This window comes from Ahaetulla prasina, chromosome 3 (genome assembly GCF_028640845.1).
Source record: "Ahaetulla prasina isolate Xishuangbanna chromosome 3, ASM2864084v1, whole genome shotgun sequence".
NCBI lineage: Eukaryota > Metazoa > Chordata > Lepidosauria > Squamata > Colubridae > Ahaetulla > Ahaetulla prasina.
Genome location: NC_080541.1, coordinates 73,671,365 through 73,694,834, shown reverse-complemented (window position 1 = coordinate 73,694,834; position 23,470 = coordinate 73,671,365). Strand labels below are relative to the sequence as shown.

At 36.7% G+C, this 23,470-nt stretch overlaps 1 protein-coding gene across 6 annotated transcripts in view; it reads right to left on the bottom strand.

Moving 5' to 3' along the window:
- Positions 1 to 2,272: 2,272 nt before the first annotated feature.
- GPLD1 (glycosylphosphatidylinositol specific phospholipase D1) overlaps positions 2,273 to 23,470 on the bottom strand; it is a 40,039-nt gene continuing 18,841 nt past the window's right edge. For 5 of the 6 annotated variants that reach the window (XM_058176859.1, XM_058176860.1, XM_058176857.1 and 2 more), the window contains 18 exons: positions 23,317 to 23,371; positions 21,907 to 22,014; positions 20,289 to 20,316; positions 20,059 to 20,198; positions 19,592 to 19,657; positions 18,263 to 18,383; positions 16,678 to 16,805; positions 14,935 to 15,121; positions 13,455 to 13,565; positions 12,471 to 12,545; positions 12,087 to 12,243; positions 10,101 to 10,242; positions 7,376 to 7,472; positions 7,176 to 7,269; positions 5,753 to 5,929; positions 4,793 to 4,953; positions 4,157 to 4,183; positions 2,273 to 3,446 (listed from right to left, as the gene is read on the bottom strand). In XM_058176859.1, the coding sequence (XP_058032842.1) occupies positions 3,288 to 3,446; positions 4,157 to 4,183; positions 4,793 to 4,953; positions 5,753 to 5,929; positions 7,176 to 7,269; positions 7,376 to 7,472; positions 10,101 to 10,242; positions 12,087 to 12,243; positions 12,471 to 12,545; positions 13,455 to 13,565; positions 14,935 to 15,121; positions 16,678 to 16,805; positions 18,263 to 18,383; positions 19,592 to 19,657; positions 20,059 to 20,198; positions 20,289 to 20,316; positions 21,907 to 22,014; positions 23,317 to 23,371 (2,033 nt within the window). In that variant the 3' untranslated portion in view covers positions 2,273 to 3,287. The remainder of the gene's footprint in view (positions 3,447 to 4,156; positions 4,184 to 4,792; positions 4,954 to 5,752; positions 5,930 to 7,175; positions 7,270 to 7,375; positions 7,473 to 10,100; positions 10,243 to 12,086; positions 12,244 to 12,470; positions 12,546 to 13,454; positions 13,566 to 14,934; positions 15,122 to 16,677; positions 16,806 to 18,262; positions 18,384 to 19,591; positions 19,658 to 20,058; positions 20,199 to 20,288; positions 20,317 to 21,906; positions 22,015 to 23,316; positions 23,372 to 23,470) is intronic. The other variant, XM_058176861.1, reaches the window with a different exon arrangement.

Here is a 23,470-nt window from a genome sequence, read left to right as displayed (position 1 = left end):
AACTAAGCTGGGGTCGCCTTTTTTGAAGATTGGAATGACTGTGGCTAGAGACCAAAGATTGGGAAGGGAACTGGTTGTGAAAGCTTTATCAAAGATTATACTTAGGGGTTCTGCTAAATTAGTAGAAAGTTTTTTTAAGAAGTAAGCACATAGTCTATCAGGTCCAATGGATAGAGATGGTTTCAAGTTGCGAAGAGCTTTTCCAACATTATCTTCTGTGAAATCTATATGTGTGAAGTCGTCATACTCATTGCTTGTACGATTTGGGAATGTCGGATATGAGTCATCACTGTTAACAAAAACTGAGCCAAAGAATGTGTTACAGAGGTTTGCTTTAGTTGTTTCGTCATTTAGAATCTTTTAGTGGTGGGATGGATCTAGAGTCTTTAAGCTTATTGTTCACAAAATTATAAAAGGCACGATTGGAATTTGTGCGCAGAAGATCCTCTTCTTGCTTGGTGTGGTAATTTGTGTATTCAGTTTTTATTTAGTTGCATATAATTCTGTAGCGATTTTTAAAATTTGCTACATAGCCCTTTTTGTTTCTTCTCCAGAGGGATTTTTTTTTAGATTGAAGCTTTTTTATTGATATGGGTAGTTTGCTTTTCCTGATCTTGGTGGTAGTTTGTGGTACATATAGTTTAATGACTCTATTGATTTCAAGTAGGAAAACTCTATAGTGGTCTTCAGCAGTTATACAGGTTGAGAACAGATTTTGCCAGTCCAAAGATGAAAGATCGTTGTTTATAGGTCATAGTTGGCTTTTTTGAAGTTGTAGTTAGAATAGAATTTTATTGGCCAAGTGTGATTGGACACACAAGGAATTTGTCTTGGTGCATATGCTCTCAGTGTACATAAAAGAAAAGATACGTTCATCAAGGTATAGGAATACTATTGATATGACGATTTATGTAAGGGCGTGTATTGAGACGAAAGTCAATCATGCAGTGATCACTGTTGGAAAAGGGTTCTTTTATTTATAGTCCATAAATGATATTGGTGTTGTTGCAGAAGATGAGGTCAAGGCAGTTGTTGAGTCTTGTACTGTTAGTTACAAGTTGTTCAAGACCTAGGTTTATAACAGCATTGTATAGTGTAGTATGGATTGGATCAGTTGTACATTCATTTGTTATCCAGTTAATGAGAGGTAGATTTAGGTCACCCAGGAAAATGAGGGGATATGGGCAAGAGGTAGCCCACGTTAGTAGTGAGGTTAAAATATGTGCATGAGTAATGTCGTAGTCAGGGGCTCTGTAGCATAGTATGAATCAAAGTGTGGTGTTAGATGATAGGTCGCATACAATAGTTTCAGGAAGAGAAAGTTTGTGTGCAACTTGAATGTTTTTTAGATTCAGATTGTTGAGATGCTTGGTTGGATGGTTGGTTGGAAGGTTGGTTGGATGGATGTTTGGATGGCTGGCTGGCTGGTTTGTTGGATGGCTGTTTGGATAGCTGGTTGAATGGATTGTTGGATGGCTGATTGGATGGCTGTTTGGATGGATGGTTGGATGATGGGTACTTGATTGAACATTGGGATGGCTGGTTGGATGTTTTGGGTGATGGGGGTTTGGTGGTGGGTTTTTGGTTATAGGATTGATGATTTTCCGGGAGGGCATTACGAAAAAAATTAGTACAATTGCGGAGGCTACGGCCTACGTGGAGGAACACAAAGCCCTCCTGGAATCAGATGACCCAGGAATTGAAGAAGGGGAGGTTATAGACCATGGGGCGGAGGCGGCTGGCGCTGTTGCGGCCCTGGAGTTGGGTCAGGCTGAACCCAGAGTTCTGAGATCCAAAACTAGGAAGTGATAAAGATATTTGGGATTGTGTTGGTTTTCCTTATTCTCTTTTGTACGATATTCTGTTTATTCTTGACCCTTCTTTATTACGTATTTAAGATTTGTAAACGTAGCTACTTCGTGTCACCTGCTTGCCATATGGCTGTTGTAGGTGTTAAAAAATTTGAGTAAAATTCTTATTTTGGATAAGAAAAATGAAAATTTACCATACCTGATATGTATTTGTATAAACCTTTATTGACCAATAAAAACTTTTTGAATAAAAAAAAAAAAAAAAAAAAAACTGAGCAAGATAGCAAACTTAAGTATGATGCAATGAAATTCAAATGAATTATCGGTAGTAAAAATATTGATTTCTTTAAATAGCTGTTACCTTGGGATAGTTTCTCTTAAAGGTTGCAAAGTTCTGGAACCTCAATTCATGTTCTTTATAGAAATATTATTATGCTACTTAATAATGTATAAAGTTATAATAATAGAGATAAAGATAAAATCTATTTTATTGATGCTGGTTTTGTATAATTCACATTTACGATTCTTCTTGGCTTTGTTCTCCAATATATTAAATCCGAGTCTGTTGGAATATTTTTTTTAAAAAAATAAGACTATATCTGCTGTCATGCAACTGTTAAATAGCTAATGGCCAAAAGCTGCAGAAGATTTAGAAAAAATTTTCCTCATTATTCCATTTAACATGAACATCTTAAAAATTACACTAATTTTAAAAGGCATGATTAACTTCTTAAAAAGTTTAGTATTGTTCATATACTAAGTCAGGAGCAGGTTTGTTATGCTGTTCTGCTTTCAGAAATTACTGGTGCACAAAACTCGGGATTACTTCATCGAAGAGATTCTTCGAAACACAGAATGATAATTAGAAGGTGTAAAGAAAAAGCCTTCCACTAAGTCGAGCTTTAGTTGAACTTCTTTCAGCAGCTACGACAATTTCACTCTGTCAAGGCAGAAAACAGCTGTTAATACTGCATCCTAGGGGGAAAAGTGTATCCTGAAATTTTTGTGACGGGGTCATTTTGTCGACTGGAAAATGACAGCCAGAATTTTCAGCTGACATGGCCTTCATCTAGGAATTGGGGAAATTATACTTTCCACACATCTGGAGGGCACTAAATTAGTTGAAGAGACAGTTTGGTTTAGTGATTAAGCTTTAAGGCAGTGGACTAGAGCAGGGGTCTCCAATCTTGGCTTGTGGACTTCAACTCCCAGAATTCCTCAGCCAGCTGAGTGATTTTGGGCCAGTCAATCTATCTCAGGGTTAGGAAAATGGGCAATGGCAAACCATTTCTGAAAAACCTTGACAAGAAAACTGCATGGATTTGTCTAGGCAGTCATCCAAGTATCAGACACCATTGAACGGAAAACAAAAAGTCAGATTGGAAAGCTACCATTAAATGCTAAATGATCAGGGGGGAAAGATGTAGCAAGCATGGAGTTTTCCACAAATGATTTTGGTTTTCTGTGGGTTAAAAGTCAATTCAGTACATTTTCTTCGTAATAGTAGTAATAAACAGCAAATGATTTACAATCTGGGCTTGTTTTCCATTGTGAGGAAAAACCAGTACTACCTGTTTTAATTACCTTTTCTCCAGTTTTTATTGTAAGAAGAGCACTCCCAAATCTTGATTTTTCCTGCAATGAGAATAGATAGCCATCAATGACATACTCTGTAATTAAGTTCACTGCTGCTCCGGCCAAGTTGCTGTACTGGAATACAATATCTATTGAGCAAACAGCTTCAGATGACCAAATGGATGAAGATACATGTAATAGCACTTAGGTTAGCATCACATAACAATGCAAATGTTACACTAATTTTTAAAACCACCAGAAAGTAATCTGTTCTCTGGCAAGGATCTTTCTCTTGACAACCTACTAGGCAGATTGAAAGACATGATTTATTGGGCTGTTGGCTGTGCCTATCTTCAATTCTCCAAAAGCGACTGTACTCAATCAAAATAAGATGAAAATGATGAGCCATAAGTAATTGGAAATGTGATTCTAAGCTTAGCCAAATGTGATTCTAGCTTAGCCAAACATCTGACTGAAATCAATGATTCAATAACAGGAACAAGCTCTAAACTTACTAAAAACTGCAGCTGTCAAAAGTATCCAACTTTAATTACTATATCTTATGCTAATTATGACTGATTAAATACCATTAATTAGTAAATCTATGTTAAATATGGCCCCAATGTTACATATCCATACTGTTTGAAAACCTTTCTCTTCTTGTGATAATTTCATTAATTGAAATTAATTGACAGTTTAATAGTTAAAGATTCCTTAGTGTTCATGTCAAATTAAAGCAATAATCACGTCAAAACATTTTATTACCATACCTCTGGAGAAATTATAACATACTGTGCCTGGAAGAGAAAAAAAGAGAAAAGAATGAAAGGCTACCATTATTTTTAATGGTACAATAATCAATTACAAGTATTTCTAAAGGGTTTCTGAGTTGATGATATCTACTATGGAAACTCATTTCAGTGCAGAAATATAGAAATATAGAAAATTACTCTATATAATGGTACTATCTGCTGAGCAGGAGCAATAAACAATCATACAATTTTGGGTGCACATGCATATGTTTTAATCAATTTGTGCCCTTGTATGTAGAAAAGTTAAATATTTAGGTTTTTTGCTTTAGTTTAGTGAGGTATTTTTTCCACCTTTTATGAAGCCTTATTTTTGTTAGGTTTTGTTTTGTGTTCTTTTTAGATAACATAATATAGCTTTTTTTCTTCAGCTTCACAACTTATATGTAATTAGGTATGTTTTTGAAATGATTGAATATAATCATTTTATTATAAAGCAGTAATATGGTTACACTATGATATTGCTGCTTAGTTTTATGTAATATCAAATTTAACTTAAAAGAAATATTAATTATAATATTTTGACATTTAAATAAAAATATGATTTAAAACTAGTTTTCTTAAAACTATTTTAAGTGTAATCAACAAACAACTTACCCATTCTTCAGGACAAGGGGAAATCCATGATTTGCAGTGGTCTGTCACATGACCTGAAGTGGTCTGGTTTCCACTGTATATATAAATATATCCAACTTGTTCTCCAAACAATCCACCCATAATTTTTTGGTTTCGAAGAGGCGATGACACAATCATTTCATCTGTCAACATGCACGGCAAAAGATTCACACTATAAATATGACCAAAATTATACGGGTAATCCTCAACACGCAACCAGAATTGGGACCAGAACCTCGGTCATTGAGCAAAACGGTCATTAAGCAAGATGCCAACATGACTTCTTGTGGGTTTGCCCTGGAGCAACCCACTCTGCCTGAACGTACTGAGCAGGAAGAAGCAATTGGAAATAAGCTTCTTGGATAACTCAGGCTCTGTGCCATGAAAGGTTGTATAGGTAACAACCAAAATCTTGAGTTGCATCCAGAATCCAATTAGCAATTATTACAGCTCACAAGATTGGAAGCAACCAAGGGGTCAAGTGGTTTCTTGAGGCATACAACTCATCTTTTTCATTGTCAGAGTTACCATTCATTCCCTCAAAGAGGGTGATACACCACATAGATGACTTTGATAGTCCAGAAGGAGCTAGAATTTAACCAGCTGGTGGCCAAGCTGGCAGATTGGAGGATTTTATTCACTTCTTTGAGTGTTACAGAGTTGAATTCAGTCCAGATAACCTCACAAGACTGTGCATTGGGCAACTCACTTGAATTTGTCTTTGAATTTACTGTATGAATGATGACCATAGCTTTTACTTTTTTTGACCTGTCTTGGACACATCTACATTATTTCTCCTGCAGTGAGACAGGATGACAAGCCTCAAATTGCTGCAGGAAAAGTTTACTTCTGTGGCAGAAAAAGGGGATGGTGGAATGCTGGATTCACCTTCAGTAGAATTTACTGCACAACCTTTTTCACAATAAAAAATTGTAACTATACCAAGTCCATCGTTGTTCAGATCCCGTAAGTGCACCTCTTCTCCAAAGCGTGAAAATCTCCTGTCTCCATTGAATGTGCTGAGTAAGGAAGGTGTGCCATTTCCCATCAAGTCATATATCAAAACACTTCCTGCTTGGTGTAGTGCTGAGGATATAAATGAAATCCTGGAGACGCTGCCTAAGGGAAACCAATCAAGGTGACAGAATTATGGTTGTTATAAAAATAAGTGTCAAGAAAGCATTGTTGAGTTAAGAATCCACATTTAAATGCAGGAAACATTGGCTCTATTGAATCTATTTGAAATAATGATCAAGTAGTTTATCAACAAAGGCCTGCTTTTAGAATAATCGTGAGCAGAGCTCCCAGTCTTAATGGAAACTATATTTTAATTTCTGCCAGGAGATACTATTTCAACTAAGAGGTTGCACTAAATGGTTGCATATCTCCAAGTCACAAAACTCAAAAAGCTGAAATGAACAGAATATTGGAGAAGAGAGATGCAAGTTATGAGTTAGCGGGACCATTGCTCTAATGTTATTAAGCATAGCTCAGTCTAGACCTTTACCTATAGTAAAACAGAGATGATATGGCAAAATGTAAAAGCACTAGTCAAGAGGAGAAGGAAGGAAGGAAATCAGCAATAGGGTTTTCCCAACACAGTGGGGAAACCCTATATTGAATATATTATTGCATATGGTCCCATATGGTCCCATTCATCTTCTGTAATAAGCACTGGAAAATATATCAGAGTGTCCTCATCTTTGATTTGGAATCCTTTACAGATTAAAACTGAAGTATTTTCCTTTTCAAATAGTAATGCCATTGCAGCCAACATTTTTATTTACAGCAAAACTTAAAATTGCTAGACTGAGGAACTGAGAAACATCCCAGAAGAACTACTTAATAATACTTAATAATAAATCACGAGGAGTTGATTCAGCTAGAAGGCATCTTCATGTTCCCTCAGAATTAGACAGCCCATATTCCCCAACTTTTATTTTTTTTTAATTTTCTGGAGGTACCTGAAATTACATGTCTGAAAATCGAAATCTACTTCCTGATATAAAAGACCTAAACAATCCAAAACAGGTCCCCTAAGAAATCTAATTCAATTATTTGTGCAATATTATGTAAAGTTAAGGACTCAAATAAACCAGCATGTCTGCAAACCAACAATGATAAAATATTACAGCCTCAATTTCTCAACATAAAAGCAACATACATCACAACCAGTCTGAATCATTGTATATAAACACTGCATGTATATTAAATTGAATGGATTTTAATGAACTTTCTCTGTATATAATTAAATTTAGATTCAATATTGTGATTCTTTGCCTACTGGAATTCATTTCTCATCTGTCTTGTGCATTACTGAAATAAAAATGCTGCCAAGGCTTGTTCCAAGTTCAGAATTGCATACCTTGCGTTGGTGCGCCAACTACCAGTACTTGCTGGGCGATACCTTCTATGGAAAGGAAACCGGTTGCCAAAGCTGAACCAAATTTCCCATTTTCCTGCATGTTTATAATATGAATATATATACATATATATAGTTAATCTCATGAAATCAAAAATTCTCTTGTTTTTTCTATTATTTCAAAAATCACTACAAAGACTTACATCATCCCCACTTAAAGTGAACCAGCTTTTTGTGTTTGGTGGGATATAACCATATACCGTTCCAACAGCTTGCCTTTCAGAGAAATAGCACCCTAAGCTAGAATACAAAATGGTTATAGTAAAAAAAAAAAGCAATTAGGATGAACACTGAACAATACTGAAAAAAATAGTAATTGCAAGACATACTGTAGAATCATCATCATCAATATCAGTTTCATTTCAGAATTTTTTACCATTCTGCTATTCATCTCAACTTGTCAGGTTAATATGACCAGTGATCCCCGGATACTTTTCTTTTATCTTTTTTAATCTTTTCTTTTATGTACACTGAGGGCATATGCACCAAGACAAATTCCTTGTGTGTCCAATCACACTTGGCCAATAAGAAATTCTATTCTATTCTATTCTATACACATAGACTATGTAGAGCCGCAGTGGTGCAGTGGTTAGAATGCATATTGCAAGCTACTTCTCCTGACTGCTGGCTGCCAGCAATTTGGCAGTTCAAATCTCACCAGGCTCAAGGTTGACTCAGCCTTCCATCCTTCCGAGTTGGGTAAAATGAGGACCTAAACTGTTGGAAGCAATATGCTGTAAAACACTTAGAGAGGGCTGTAAAGCACTGTGAAGCGGTATATAAGTCTAATTGCTACTGATACTACTACTATGACTCCCATTATCTTCCAGATTAATGCTCATTTTCTTGTACTTGAGGTGCCATTTTTAATTGTCTGCTTCTTCCAAAGGCAGATAGATTTATAAATGGATTTATAACTCCCTGGGGAAGTTGTGCCCAGAACACCAACTGCACCCTTTTCTGGGACTTCATTATAGTTACTCATGCCTTAGTATCTCACACATGGACTGCTGGAACATGATCTATATGGTCTGTCTTTGAAGTTCACTTCAAAAGCTGTTCCAAAACGCAGCAGTGAAGGCAGTTATGGATGTATCTCACTATTCCCACATAACACCTCCATTGCTTAAACTACTTGTATAGTGTTTATCAGTAAGCTTCCAGGTGCGATTGAAGGTGTTGACTATGACTTATAAAATCTTTCATGGCATGAAGTCTAACCATCAAGAACTATCCCTCTCCCATTGACAGAGTGGGTATGCTGTAGTTTCAATCTTTAAAACAGTATCATCAACGTGAAACACATTCCTTGTCTGTTCCAGTGCCTGCCTCTGTAATAATATTTTCCCTTCCCTGGAGATTTGAAGAACCCCAATCCTCCTGTCCTTTAAACAAGCTTTAAAGATCTGATTTGTTTCAAGTGTTTTCAATCTTTAAATGTTTCTCAGCCTTAGCATCTTTCAGATGTGTGGACTTCAACTCCAGAATTCTCCAGCCAACTCCCCAGTATGTTGAAATACATACGTCTGAAAGTTGCCAAGGTTGAGAAACATTGGTGTCTGTTAAGAGAGTTAGTACCTTGTGAGAGGGTTGTATTAATGTGTTGGTTACGTTTGCCCCCAGGTGACTGCTTTCTTTTATCTGTTTTATTGCATGATTTTAAACTTGTACTTCTACAGTACTCCTCCCAAAGTTGTTAAAAGCAAGACAGGTTATAAATTTGACAGACAAATAAAGCAAACTCACTTTCAAATAAATACAATATTTAGGCTTGGTCTCTACTTGTAACAAGGAAATGACTCATGCATATACTTTTAAAATGATAAACATTAGATTTTAGAAGAAAAATAGTTACTGAACAACTTTAAGAGAAAAAGTATTTTGAATCAGATGAATGGATTATTTATCCAGCATTGAGAACTGCAGGCAGCTGATTGTATAGCAATAGCACTAGACTTATATACCACTTCATAGTGCTTTATAGCACTCTCTAAGCCAGAGGTCTTCAAACTTGGCAGCTTTAAGACTTGTGGACTTCAACTCCCAGAATTCTCCAGCCAGCATAGCTGAATTCTGAGAGTTGAAGTCCACAAGTCTTAAAGCTGCAAGTTTGAAGGCCTCTGCTCTAAGCAGTTTACAGGATCAGCATATTTACCCCAACAATCTGCATTCTCATTTTACCGACTCCGGAAAGATGGGAAGCTGAGTCAACCTTGAGCCAATCAGGATCCACATGCTGGCAGTGAGAAGAATCAGCATGCAATACTGCATTCTAACCACTGTGCCACCATGGCTGTTAATATATACCAGTTAATACAGGACTATATGTGCTCTACAATACAATCGGACAGACACAGCTTCAGGCTTTATGTGGTTAGTCTTCCTTTAAATCAAAGGTGAACCATTTGTCTCTTATAAGGGCTTTACTTAGCCTTTGAATGGTACACCAGGGAAATATTCCAAAAATTCATGGGCAGAGCCAGGGTAAAATTGAAACTGTTTTGTTTTATATATGTTTATATTTAATGGAAATATGATTATTTCAATCATGCATTTAATAATGTTCCGCTTCTGACATATTAACTTATAATTTGAGGTCATCTTTTGAAATTTCTAGAAACTGTAGCTAAGGCTTATAAATTAACCCTGGGGCCTTGAATTATGTCTGATTCAGCTGCACAAAACAAGATCATACTTGAAAAATGACTATTATTAGAACATCAGAGTTTTTATATGCAACAGATCAACTTTTAGCAAAAACTGTTGATCTGCTGCATACATTTGTAGTGAGAAAGTACAGAAGATAGGTTGTGAAGAGGGCCTAGAAGACAATCACATACATAGGTATTTAAAAATAAATCCATACACCTTCTACAATTTTTCCCGAAAGGACTTCCAATAAGCAGCAAGGTTTTATTTAGGAACTGGACACTGCTGAGTGATGAGCCAAACCAACCATAATCTGTTTTTCCTTTTACCATCCAGTCAGCATCTGATACAAAGAGCAGGCCTGACAAATAAGGAGAAAGTTTATCAGAAAGTTTTGTTTTTGATCAGAAAGTTTTGTTTTTGAAACAGATTACATACAAGAAGAATTGCTTTGTTCAATCTTACTGTGTATCATGAACCATTACTTTATATACGTGTAGATAAATACAGATAGGAGGATTTCCCACCAGAACAGGGGTCTCCAGCCTTGGTCCCTTTAAGACTTGTGGACTTCAACTCCCAGAGTTCCTCAGCCAGCTTTGCTGGCTGAGGGACTCTGGGAGTTGAAGTCCACAAGTCTTAAAAGGGACCAAGGCTGGAGACCCCTGCATCAGAATGAATACAGGCAGTGCTCGACTTATGATCACAACTGACCCCAAAATTTCTGTTCCTGAGCGAGACAGTTGTTAAGTGAGTTTTGCCCCATTTTATTACCTTTCTTGTCACAATTGTTAAGTGGATTGCTGCAGTTAGTGACAGTGTTGTTAAGTGAATCTGGTTTCCCCCCCGTTGACTTTGCTTGTCAGAAGGTCACAAAAGGTAATCACATGACCCCGGGACTCTGTAACTGTCATAAATATGAACCAATTTCCAAGCATCTAAATTTTGATAATGTGAACATGAGGATAATACAAAGGTCATATGAAAAATAGTGATGTGTCACTTTTTTCAGTGCCACTCTAACGGTTACTAAACAAATGGCTATAGGTTGAGGACTACCTGTATCCTGAAATTTGAGATAGGAGGTGGTGGTTACAGATGGAGGATCTACGAGGGCTCAACCCAGCACATCTCTATGTGTTGCTTATATAAACAAACGTCATATTACTTTCTCTGTGTGTATGCATGTATATGTAATTACTATTTTGAAGTAAAAAAGGGACGTGGTGGCTCAGTGGCTAAGACACTGAGGCTCGAATCCTTAGTGCCGCATAACGGGGTGAGCTCCCATTACTTGTCCCAGGTTCTGCCAACCTAGCAGTTCGAAAGCATGTAAAAAATGCAAGTAGAAAAATAGGGACCACCTTTGGTGGGAAGGTAACAGCGTTCCATGCGCCTTTGGCATTGAGTCATGCCGGGCATATGACCACAGAGACGTCTTCGGACAGCGCTGGCTCTTCGGCTTTGAAACAGAGATGAGCAACGCCCCCAAGAGTCAGGAATAGTGGTGGGATTCAGCCAGTTCACACCACTTCGGGAGAACCAGTTGTTAACTTTCTGAACAGTTTGGCAAACTGGTTGTTAGAAGAAATCATTAGGACAGAGAACCGGTTGTTAAATTACTTGAATCCCACCACTGGTCAGGAACAACTAGCACATATGTGCGAGGGGAACCTTTACCTTTACTTTATTTTGAAGTAGTCCTATACTGGACTGGGTATGGTGGCTAAGATTTGGATGTAAATAATACTCAGTTTGGGGAGGAATTTAAGATTTTAAAGAATCTCAGTATCTTTTTCTAAGCCAGTGTTTCTCAACGTTTCAGTTTTAAGATGTGTGGAGTTCCAGAATTTCTGGGAGTTGGAAGTCCACACATCTTAAAGTTGCCATGACCGTGAAACACTACTTTAAGCCATAATGACAACTGCTCCAGAAAGAAATCCAGTAGACTCTGTATGAAAATCTATGAGAGGGCATATTAATCTCTTGCATTAATGCAACCTGGATTGAACCTAAATTAATGCAAAATTAATTAACCAGGTTACACATATGATACATGAGTGAACATTAAATGCCTAGGAATCATTCCTATGTGTGCTACTTAAAAATCTGAAGAAAGTATTATTCCGACATATGTTTCAGCACAAATTTGGAAGTACCAATAACGATACTTATTGAAACAAAAACATTTCCAAACAAGCTTACTTTGCCCGTTTCTGTGAGAGGAAGAATAAAAAGAAGCCACAAATCCTCTTTGTATCCCACCAGCAGGTGCATATGGGGAACCAAGCACAAGGTCATTATCTCCATTCCTGTCAACATCAGCTGTCATCAGGGACCAGCCTAGATTACAATATCTGTCCTGCAAAAGTAACAGAACAACAGAATTGGAAGGTTCCCTTGGAGGTCTTCTAGTCCAACCCCCTCCTCAAGCAGAAGAACCTATACCATTCTGGACAACTGGTTGCCCATTCTCTTCTTAAAAACCTCCAGTGATGAAGCACCCAATATATGATAGGTATATGATGCTTGTGACAAAAAGAGCGGATTAAATCTGGATTCCATGCGTTGCCTTTTCATCAAACTTACTTGACAAATTATGGTAATATTTGGAAGACTGTGGAAAGCTCCTCCTCTGTTGCCAAGAAATATATATACAGAACCCTAAATAAGAAAATATAATGTTTTAATAGGTTACAGACCCAAATTAAAGCTTTAGGTTTTAAAGTATTACAATGGCAGGTTTTTTTATTCTTTTCATTTTCTCATTGAAATGCATTTCTAATAATAGGTGAATTAAAATATAATACAAAGTCATAATGCACCAAATCACAGGATTGGACTATAAAAACCTAATCAATAAGATAGGGTCAATATAAAATACAGATAGTTCTCATTTAGTAATCACAACTGGGACCAGCAATTTGATTTTTAAGTAAAGCAGTTCCTGAGAGAAACTACAATTACCCGTACTTTCTATCTTATTTCAGCTTTCCTTTGCTTACAGACCTGCAAAAATTACTTATTTACTGACTGACTGATTTATTTATTTATTGTTTATTTATTTATATGTTTGTTTGCTTGCTTGCTTGCTTGTCCATCAAAAGGAGACTCTAGGCAGCTATGCTGTGCAAATGCAAGGACTGGTCACAGAGTTTTCTTTTTCTTCACCTTTGTATATGTGAAGGGTAACTAAACAAGGCAGCTGCTAAGTGAGAATTAAATGTAGATGAATTCTAAGATGGTCAATACATTGTTCCATCATTTTTTTTTTATTTCAGACAATCGAAATAGTAATGCATCATTAAATGCATCCTAATTAACAAACTTACTATTATTTTTTATAACCCACCTTTATTTATACAACCAAAAGCAGCCTGCATAATGCTCCCTCCTCCTATTTCCTCACAATAAAACTCTGAGAGGTGGATGGGACTGAAAGAAAGCGACTGGCTTGAGATTACCCAGCTGGCTTTCATGCCTAAGGGAAGCCTGGAATTCACAGTCTCCTGCTTTCTAGGCCAACTACACCAAACTAACTATATTTTATGTTAGCATTTTACATTTTCCTACCCTGTAACTAAGCTCCTGGGCTCCTACTGATGGGGCTCCTACTGCAAGATCCAATATTCCATCCACATTGAAGTCCAAAATTGCTATGGCAGAACCAAATCTTCCTGAAGGCTAGATAGAAGACAGACATATTCATCACACAGACACAAAGGCATTTATATGCATGCGTGTGCATACCAGTGGTGGGTTACTCCCGGTTCGGTCCAGTTTACTTGTGAAGTAAAAGCTCCGCCCACCTGCCTGGACGTCATTATGGATGATCTGCGCATGAGCAGAAGCTTCTGCGTGCGCACACTCCCGTTGCGAACCAGTAGTAAAGGTAAGTAGAACCCACCCCTGGCGCCCACACAAACACACACATTTCATGAGCACAAAGTTATTTTAAAAAGAAGACATATTCAGATAATACACACATTGAGCACTTATTTTTTTAATGCAAGTTCAGTAGTAAGTTATGACAAGTTATTCTTTAACTCATTAAGTAGGGAGCATTAAGATAAAGTGACCAGATTTCAGCAATGGCAAAGCGGGACACCATTGACCGGGGGGGGGGGGGCTGCGCATGCGCACTGAGTCTCGCCACCTGGCTGAAGGAGGAGGAGCGGCTGCTGCTTCTCGGCTCTTCCAGGCAGGCTCGGCTCTCCTCGGCTCTCCTCTCAGCTCTTCCAGGCAGTGGGCGATCTTGCGCCCCCTTCTCTGCCACTCCCCCTTCTCCGCCTCCTCCTCCTCCTCTTGCATTGCGCCTCCCATTTTCAGAATGGGAGTGGGGGAAAAATCGGGACTTTTTTGAAATGCCGCGGGATGCGGGACAAATTATTAAAAAGCGAGACTGTCCCGCCAAAAGCGGGACGTCTGGTCACTATATATTAAGAGCTAAAATGGATTTGATTAATGCTATATTAAACTCAGTGTCATCTGTTAAATTTTAACTATAGGTCCTTTTATTCCTTACTACAAATTTAATTTAAATCACCAGTGAACTCTATTCACAATTAACAAGAGAACAACGTCTCAATTGTTTGCCATCTGTACAGAATATATTTAAACTCTCACTCTTTATGTGTATGTTCCTAGCACTTTTATTCATTTAGTTATTCTGTTCATTTCAATTCTATGAAATGGTTTATAAATTAAAAAATACTGCTTGAATCAGCCATGTAAAAGACAAAAACAATGACCAAATGTAGTATCATTTGTAAGCCTGATGTAGGTCTCCCAATTATTTGATTTTGGTAGCAATTAATATACAGCCTTCCTCAACCTTATGACCCATAGATGTCTTGGAGCATAGAGAGGTCACAGCAGCTGGAAATTCTGGTTGTTGTAGCTTCTACACATCTAGAAGGAAAGGCTTAGACAATAGTCTAATTTCAGTTAATTACAAGAGAAGCCACATTAATGCAATTACTAAAGAAAATAATAATAATCCAAAATAAAAACAAAATATATTTACTTATCCGTATTTGACTTGTTTTGCTACCTTAGTGCCTTCTAGTATTTCATCTGCTTCTTGATCAAGGTCCAGGTTGGAATGAGGCAAACCTGATTCATTACCATAAACAATATAGACACGTCCCAACTGAATGTGTCCAAGCTGGCTGTAACCTGGTGCTCCAACCACCAGGTCATCGTATCCATCCTGATTTAGGTCAGCTGAAGTCATAGCCCTGCATATGAAAGAAGATGGTGCCAATGTCCATTTGTATGACATTTCCTGCACAGATTTCAAAAATAATTGGATAGTTTCTATTTACAGATAGAAGTCATGAAGAAAAATCAGGGGGCCCAACTTAAAATCCAGAAATGCCAACATACTTCAGACATCTTTTTTCGTAGGCTGCCTCACAGCATATTGCCAGATCCCTCCTCTATCTGATTTTCTATTTCCTTTTTTTTTTAATATGTTACTTTTAGAGGAAAAAAATGGAACGAAAACACACCAAAGAAGCCCTCAGAACTTGTAATTACCCTAACTGAGGCTTCATCAAATCCACAAAAAGATACAGCAGCAGCACTCTCACAAGAGATAGAAAAGAAAATAACAAAAAACGGAGCAACATTGTCATTCCATGTGTTGAAAGAATATTGGAAAAGCTCAGGGGATTTTCATACATAAGTGTGTGTAAACATAAGTGTTTAAACCCAGAAATACATTATCACAAAAACTTGTCCACCCTAAGGACAAAACACTCAGACATAAACAGAGCAATGTTGTATATGCAGTGCAATGCAGTGAGAAATATGTAGGCCTATACACTGGGGAAACTAAACAACCACTTCAAAAATGCATGGCATAATACAAGAGAACCAACTCATTAGGACAGAATTCAGCAGTCCATCTGCATTGAAAGACAAGGGCCACTCTTCTGAAGAAAGCAAAGTTCACATTCTGGACAGAGAAGACCAGTGGGTTGAAAGAGGAGTCAAAGATGCTATCTATATTAAAATTGAATAGTCCTCCCTCAACAGAGGGGGAGGGATATGGCACCACTTATCTCCTGTTTCCAACACAATCCTTTCAGCAATCCCAAGAAAGTTACATACTCGTTTGCATTTTGATTCAGGTCACTCTGAGGGTACAGATAAACCCTCAAGTGGCCTCAACTACTCTCAGCATGGTAACAACCAGCTGACTGCAAAGAATATAAATCCTTCCATTCCCCACCCAGTTAGCTAGAAGCTTCTTCAATGAGAAGCTAAACATTTTCAAAGAAAAAAGCCAGGAAAGTCTAGTTGCCTTTTGAGAGGAAAAAAAAAAAAAAGGTCTCCATAGATATTCATTCACTGACATTCTGGCAAGTTTATTTCTAAACCAGTAAAGCAATTATATATTATAAAGATAGTAAAGGTATTCAAATAATGCAAGTTCATTTAAACAATAAATATACATACACATACACACACACACACACACACATATATATATGTTTTCTGAGATTTTCACGGGTGTTTGTATGTAGGTCTTTGGTTATTCGGGTTTTCTCCTACGTAAAATTGGAAGTGTCTTGGCGATGTTTCGACGAAGTCTCATTTGCCATCTTCAGGCTTCAGCTTCGTGCTTCCCAGAAGCACGGCTGAAGCCTGAAGATGACGAATGAGACTTCGTCGAAACGTCGCCAAGACACTTCCAATTTTACGTGGGAGAAAACCCGAATAACCAAAGACATATATATATATACAGAGAGAAAGAGAAGCAGAAACAAATGAATAAATCAGCACTCACGATCCGAGTTTTGCATATGGAGTTTTCAGAAAATATGAAGCACTGGGCTTGGTGATATATTTCAGTGAGTGTCGCTGTGTGACTCCCAGCACGTTCATCAAACGCTCTGCTGTGTCACTATTTTGGAACTGAAGATAATTTTGGGAAATAATATGTGATCAAAAACATTGTAAGTTTTTACTGGATGCTGGAGTAACAATTTATATTAGATGTAAATGTCCATTTCTCATTTTGCAGAGACATCATTGCAACGAAGAAGCCTGGCATGACATCGGCACAGCTATTGCTGTATTAGAGAGTTGGTGTCACAATATAGAAGATATCAATGCAACACATGGCACTGGTTTCTTGAATTGTTTGCTAACTAGAGACGTTTTCCGGGAAGATTTTTTTTTAAAAAAAAATCTGCTGTCCATTTTGTAAATTAAATATTAGCACAGTGCTCATTCATATTGTAGATATTGCTACAATTCTTAGGCTGATATACAATGAGGGTAAGAAAAATGAAAAAAAGAGAAGAAAGAGAAGTGGATCTTTTTGCTGCCAATTTTTTCAGCACCAGAAACACTTGGTCCTCCTCCCCCCCCCTCCCACAGCTAAACTATTCACTGACTTTTCACTAAACTTAGCTTGTCTCGACAACAATAGAAAACACCACTTTTGTACTAGAGCAATAAATCACAGGCCAGAGTCTGCCTTCACAGTGGGTCAGGGCAGACTGAGGAACACGTCCATTCCTGGCCTCAAGAAACACCAAGTAGGCCATCCTTGAGTAAAACACTGCTCAGCGTGTATACTCCTACTAATGGATGACAAGGTGGCTCTAATCTATGATTATTAGACCTCCTCAGATTCTCAGTTTCATTTTGTAGCCAATAGAATTGCTGGGAAAACAACTCAAAAACTGGCAAGGATTACACAAAATTACCAATTCTCTCAGCAAGACAAACTCAGTGGTGGGTTTCTACCGGTTCGCCCCTGTTCAAGTGAACCGGTAGTGGCGGCAGCAGGAGGCTCCGGCGGGATGTCATCATAGACACTCTGCGCATCCACAGAAGGTTCTGCATGTGCACAGAAGGTTCTGTACATGGGCAGAAGCACCACACGCACACATGAACTCCCGATTCCAAACCGGTAGCGAAGGTAAGTAGAATCCACTACTGGACAAACTGTTTCGCTTTCTGCATGACTCCTTTCTCTTTTCCCCATCAACAACTTTCATTTCTCTCCCTCTTCTGAATCCATCCAGCAAATGTTGCCCAACTATACTCAAAGCTGCAGTTTTAGAGTCAGAACAAATTCTACATTTACAAAGTAATAAAACTTACAACAAGATTAGGCCGTTCTGCATGCATGTCAATGCCACATGTACATGCAAATGTGGAAGGGGTTTGAACAACTTGCTGCAACTACCACTGTGCCTATTTTGACCTCCCTTGCACATACCACTGAGCTGGGATATTACTGAAAAAACAACATTTAAAAGAATTAAAGAAACAAAAGATGTCCAATCCTGAGAATCTCCAGCAATTAATGTCTAAACTGCAATCACGTATTTGGTTCTTGTCATTCATGTTGAAATTACCATTGTCCAATGGGGAAATTTTAAATAAACTCCTCTTTCCGTGTAACTGATATTATTTTCAACTGATTTGGCCACTTCAGAAGTTATCTTCCTGTGGTGTTGAGTTCTGGATTCTTTAAACCTATTGAAATAAGATACAATAAGTAGAAAGTTTCTGTATAGGAAGACAAAAATGGGATAAGTATGGGGCTGGCTAAATTCACATTGCAGACAGCAAAAATAAATGAATGAATTAAAAAAATCAAATATTTTAGTTACAAAATAACAAAAGGTTTTCCCATTTTTCTAAATTGAGACTGATTGCTCTTAAAGAATAGAATTTATAGAATAGAATAGAATTTATTGGCCAAGTGTGATTGGACACACAAGGAATTTGTCTTGGTGCATATGCTCTCAGTGTACATAAAAGAAAAGATACATTCATCAAGGTACAACATTTACAACACAATTGATGGTCAATGTATCAATATAAATCATAAGGATTGCCAGCAACAAGTTATAGTCATACAGTCATAAGTGGAAAGAGATTGGTGATGGGAACTATGAGAAGATTAATAATAGTGCAGATTCAGTAAATAGTCTGACAGTGTTGATGGGATTATTTGTTTAGCAGAGTGATGGCCTTCGGGAAAAAACTGTTCTTGTGTCTAGTTGTTCTGGTGTGCAGTGCTCTATAGTGTCGTTTTGAGGGTAGGAGTTGAAACAGTTTATGTCCAGGATGCAAGGGGTCTGTAAATATTTTCTGAATAATAATATTGAATAATAAATAATTCTGAACCAAGTTTGTGTTTAATTTAAATACTCATTCCCTTCTTCTCTCTGCAGTTCTTCACACTGGAGACTTTAGTATTTTAATGTTTTTTTAAAAATGACAGTTCTTCATTATAAAGTTTATATCAGCCCTTTATTTAAAGCACTTGGAGTCACCATGAGTGAATTGGGCAGCCGTATAAATTTTCTTAGTAAAATAAAAAGAAATTGAAGCTGATATAATTGTTGTCTTCTGTAGTCAAAATTGCTGACTGTGGAATCATTGGCATCAATATCAGTTTAATACAAATTTTAATGAAATGATGTATCTATATTATGTTTATTAACATATTACTGACATTTTGTGTATTACTAATATTACGAATATTTGTAACCTACCTGGAGACCATTTTGGACTGAGGTGGTGGACAAATTGCATAAATAAAATAATATCTCAGCAATCTCTATTTTCTGCCATGTACTTCTAAGATTGCCTTTAATACATCTTGTTTAAAGACAGAAAAATTCAACAATTTGAAATAAAACATCTACTTAAATTAGGCTAATTAATATACGTACATCGAAAAGTTTCTCTGTTCATCTTCACACCGTATAAACAAAGGATTCTCGGGAATAAAGCAGCCACTAAAGAAAACATTAATAGATTAATTGTATTTAATATGTTTCAATTTTTAGCATGCCCACAATTCCCCCTACATGATCATCATTTAGTGACTGCTTCATTTAGTGACCATTCAGTTACAACAGTGATGATGAAATAACTTTACAACCAATTCATACATTTATGATCTTCACAGATCTGTAAAGCAAGGGAAAGCTAAAATATTTTTAGCTTCTTAATAATACTTAATACAAGTTAACATTAACGATAAACCCTAACAAGCACCAATGAAATACACATTCTATACTGTCCATATTTTGAATCACAATTTGGTTGAATCAGGCTTTTGAGGAAAAATGCATTTTTCCATGTAGTTTTTTCCCCCCCAGGAACGATCATTTGGAATTATTAACAAATACCTCACCTAGTCCCATAGTTTAACATCCAACTGGTTAACTGAAAAATATTATTAGATGAGAATGCCATATCATCCACTCCGCCAAGGAAATAGTCATAGAACTTGTCCACTAAAAATGGGGACTTATTGGCATAGATGGGGTAAAGCTGTGAAGATTAAGATGCAATTTAATTAGTAAATTGGCTATTTCAACATTCACACCCAACGAATTTCTTTTTTTAGAAAAACATACTTACCTTGGCAGCAGCGATGATCTCAGCATAGCTAGGGAAGCAAGTATTTATACTTTACTATCATTATAGAACTTTTCAATGCAGAAAAAAAATGCTTCTTGAAGACCAAGCTTTGTATATTGCCTTTAACAATACCAAGAAGACACAATGGATATTTTGAAACTCATAGAATTCATATATCATTGACATGACTGCTAGTAATGTTTTTGTTTATTAGGAACATAATGAGCCAACTGCAATTAAAGTGTTCTGAATGAAGTACAGAGATAAATTATGAGTGCCATACTCTTATTATTCCTGCCCCCTTTCTTTTCTCTCTTTTCCTTCCCTCGTTCCGATTAGCCACAATTTAGTACAGTATTATGCCTATACACTGAAAAAACATAGTAAACATTAATTATAGTTTATTGAAGCTAGTGCATTATAAATGTTTACTACGGAAGCAATGATTGCTGACAGACCTAGCAAATGTTGAAATACTTCATCATCCTGACATTGATTTCAAAGTTACACTGTGAACTTCTCTTAAAATGAAGGTATTTATATAAACATAATCTGTCCTATTTAACAGGATCAATACAGATGGCAAGTTTAAAGCAATATACTGTATAGTGGCTGTCATATACATATACATATTGTATATGTATTGTTTGCTTTTGACTCCGGCCAATAATCACAGTTGTCTGGTTTTGACATTATTATAAAGATTAAATAACCAGCAAAAATATTGAAAAAATAAAAGCAATAAAACACCTTAATAAGTAGCCAGGAAAGAAATAATGAAAAGATACACTAGACATTATCCTAAGATAATGTATGTATGTTCTTAAAATGAAACAAAAAATCAAACTATAAATTGAAAAGATTAGAATTGACATGCCTATTGAGATAGTATTTCACTAGAAAAGACATTCCTCCTTTGCTTCTAGCCACTTTACTTCATAAGTATATTTTTTATTTCACTGCCAGTAATCCCCAACTTTCAACCATTCGTTTAATGAAAATATAATGACGCTGAAAAGTCCTCAAAGTTATGACTGTTGGTCCACGCTCATGGTCAGGTGATCACAATTTGGGCACTTGCCAATAACCAGCTCACATTTATAATGGTTGCAGTGTTGTGGATTCATATGGTTGTGATTTGCAACCAGCTGGCTTCCAACAAGCAAAGACAATGGAGGGTGTTGGATTCGACTGATTGCCTGATTGCTTTAATAACTGCATGATTCACTTAACAACTGCAGGAAAAATGGTCATAAAATAGAGTCTGGTCATGGGATGACTCATTTAATGACCACATAGTTTAGCAACCAAAATTCCAGTCCCAGTTGTGGTTATTAAATTGAAGACTCCTGTACATCCTTTATAACCTTATTTAACTTCTTAGATGTATTTTATCAGATAAAATTATCAAACTATTTATCATCCTACTAGTCCATCTTATTGGAGACCTACTCCCAAAATGTAAAAATATCTCAATAAGACTTCCCTTTTTTACCCCTGATCTTGTCCAACTTTCACCATATACCAGTATTTCTTCAACCTTTGCTTGACAACCCATCACTAATTAACAAACTCCCCTCATTTGTTTTAAAACATGTTAATTTTGACTTTGACTTACAGATCAAGGAGTTGCAGATATGTGCAGTCAACGATAGTATTTTCAGTTATCACCTCCTTTCCATAATAATCCTCATAGATTGACAGTAAATCTTTAACAGGTACATACCTAAAAGCATTAATATCAGAATTTTGACTGAAGCCGACAAAATGCACCAGCATAATAAATTATCTAAACCAATTCTTTCTCTCCTCTTCTAGATAAATATTGGAAATATTATAGATTTTTTTTTTAATTTACATTTATATCCCGCCCTTCTCCGAAGACTCAGGGCGGCTTACATTGTGTAAAGCAATAGTCTCATTCTATTTGTATATTTATATACAAAGTCAGCTTATTGCCCCCTCAACAATCTGGGTCCTCATTTTACCTACCTTATAAAGGATGGAAGGCTGAGTCAACCTTGGGCCTGGTGGGACTAGAACCTGCAGTAATTGCAAGCAGCTGTGTTTAATAACAGGCTTCTTACAGCCTGAGCCACACCGCGGCTTGAATACTAATCAAACAACCAGATGCGTCACCTGCAGACCACATGCACCCCAGTTCCCCAAAGGGAAAAAACGTCATGGAATGTCACATGACAGCAACATGACAGCATGAGTTTGACAGCCGTGCTGTAGAGCACAGGTTTCTATTCCAAAAATCTTAAATTATTTTTTTTACTTTTCTAGGACTAGGAATTTAAGCTCCTGGAGGAAAGACTGAATAGAAATCTAACAAACAAACATAAATGAAGAAGAACTACTATAGGCAGTACTCTGCTCTATAATACAATATTCAGAGTTACAGTAAACCAGGAACTTAAACTGCACATCACAATGCCCAATTTATTAACTTTATTTTCTTGGGTGTAAATATAGTACGGTCTGATCTTAGACCATCCAAATTCTTCCCCTGCTTGCCATTTTTTAAAAAAATAGAAACATTCAGCAACCTATGATTACAGCTTTAAAGATTAATAAAAGCAAAACTGAATCGAAATAAGCAGTTGGCAAATAGTGTAAGATTTCTCAGAAATATAGGTTTCATGTATTCTGTGAACCTGACACAGTGCATTAAAGTAATCAGAGCAGAAGGTAATCAAGGTATGGATATCATTACCAGAAATGATGGTTGTATTAAATGAACCATGAATACTAAATGCTAATATGATCCATCTAGCATTATGTAAAGCTGTGGACTATGTTCTACTAAACTGAACAAGTTACCCTTGAGCTTCTTCATTCAGTACAACATTAAACTCTAATTCACAATGGTTCTTGAGCACCTGACTGGCTGAGAAGAAAAAAATAATAGATCTCAGTAACTGTTTCTCTCTCTTTCTTCCTCAGCAATTTGCAACACTATATGAATGCATGTATCAATGTCCCTATGCATCAAACATCAACGATTGCATTTGTGGAATCTTACCAGCTTGCTTTCAAATAATCAAAATCAAGATCATATTGGCTTAACACGTCTCCCCCTAAAATTAGAATGAAAGGAGTGCATGTCATTGATTTATTAAAGAACAACAAAAGATATATCATCATTTTGAAGCTTTATGAATATAATCCCTTATATA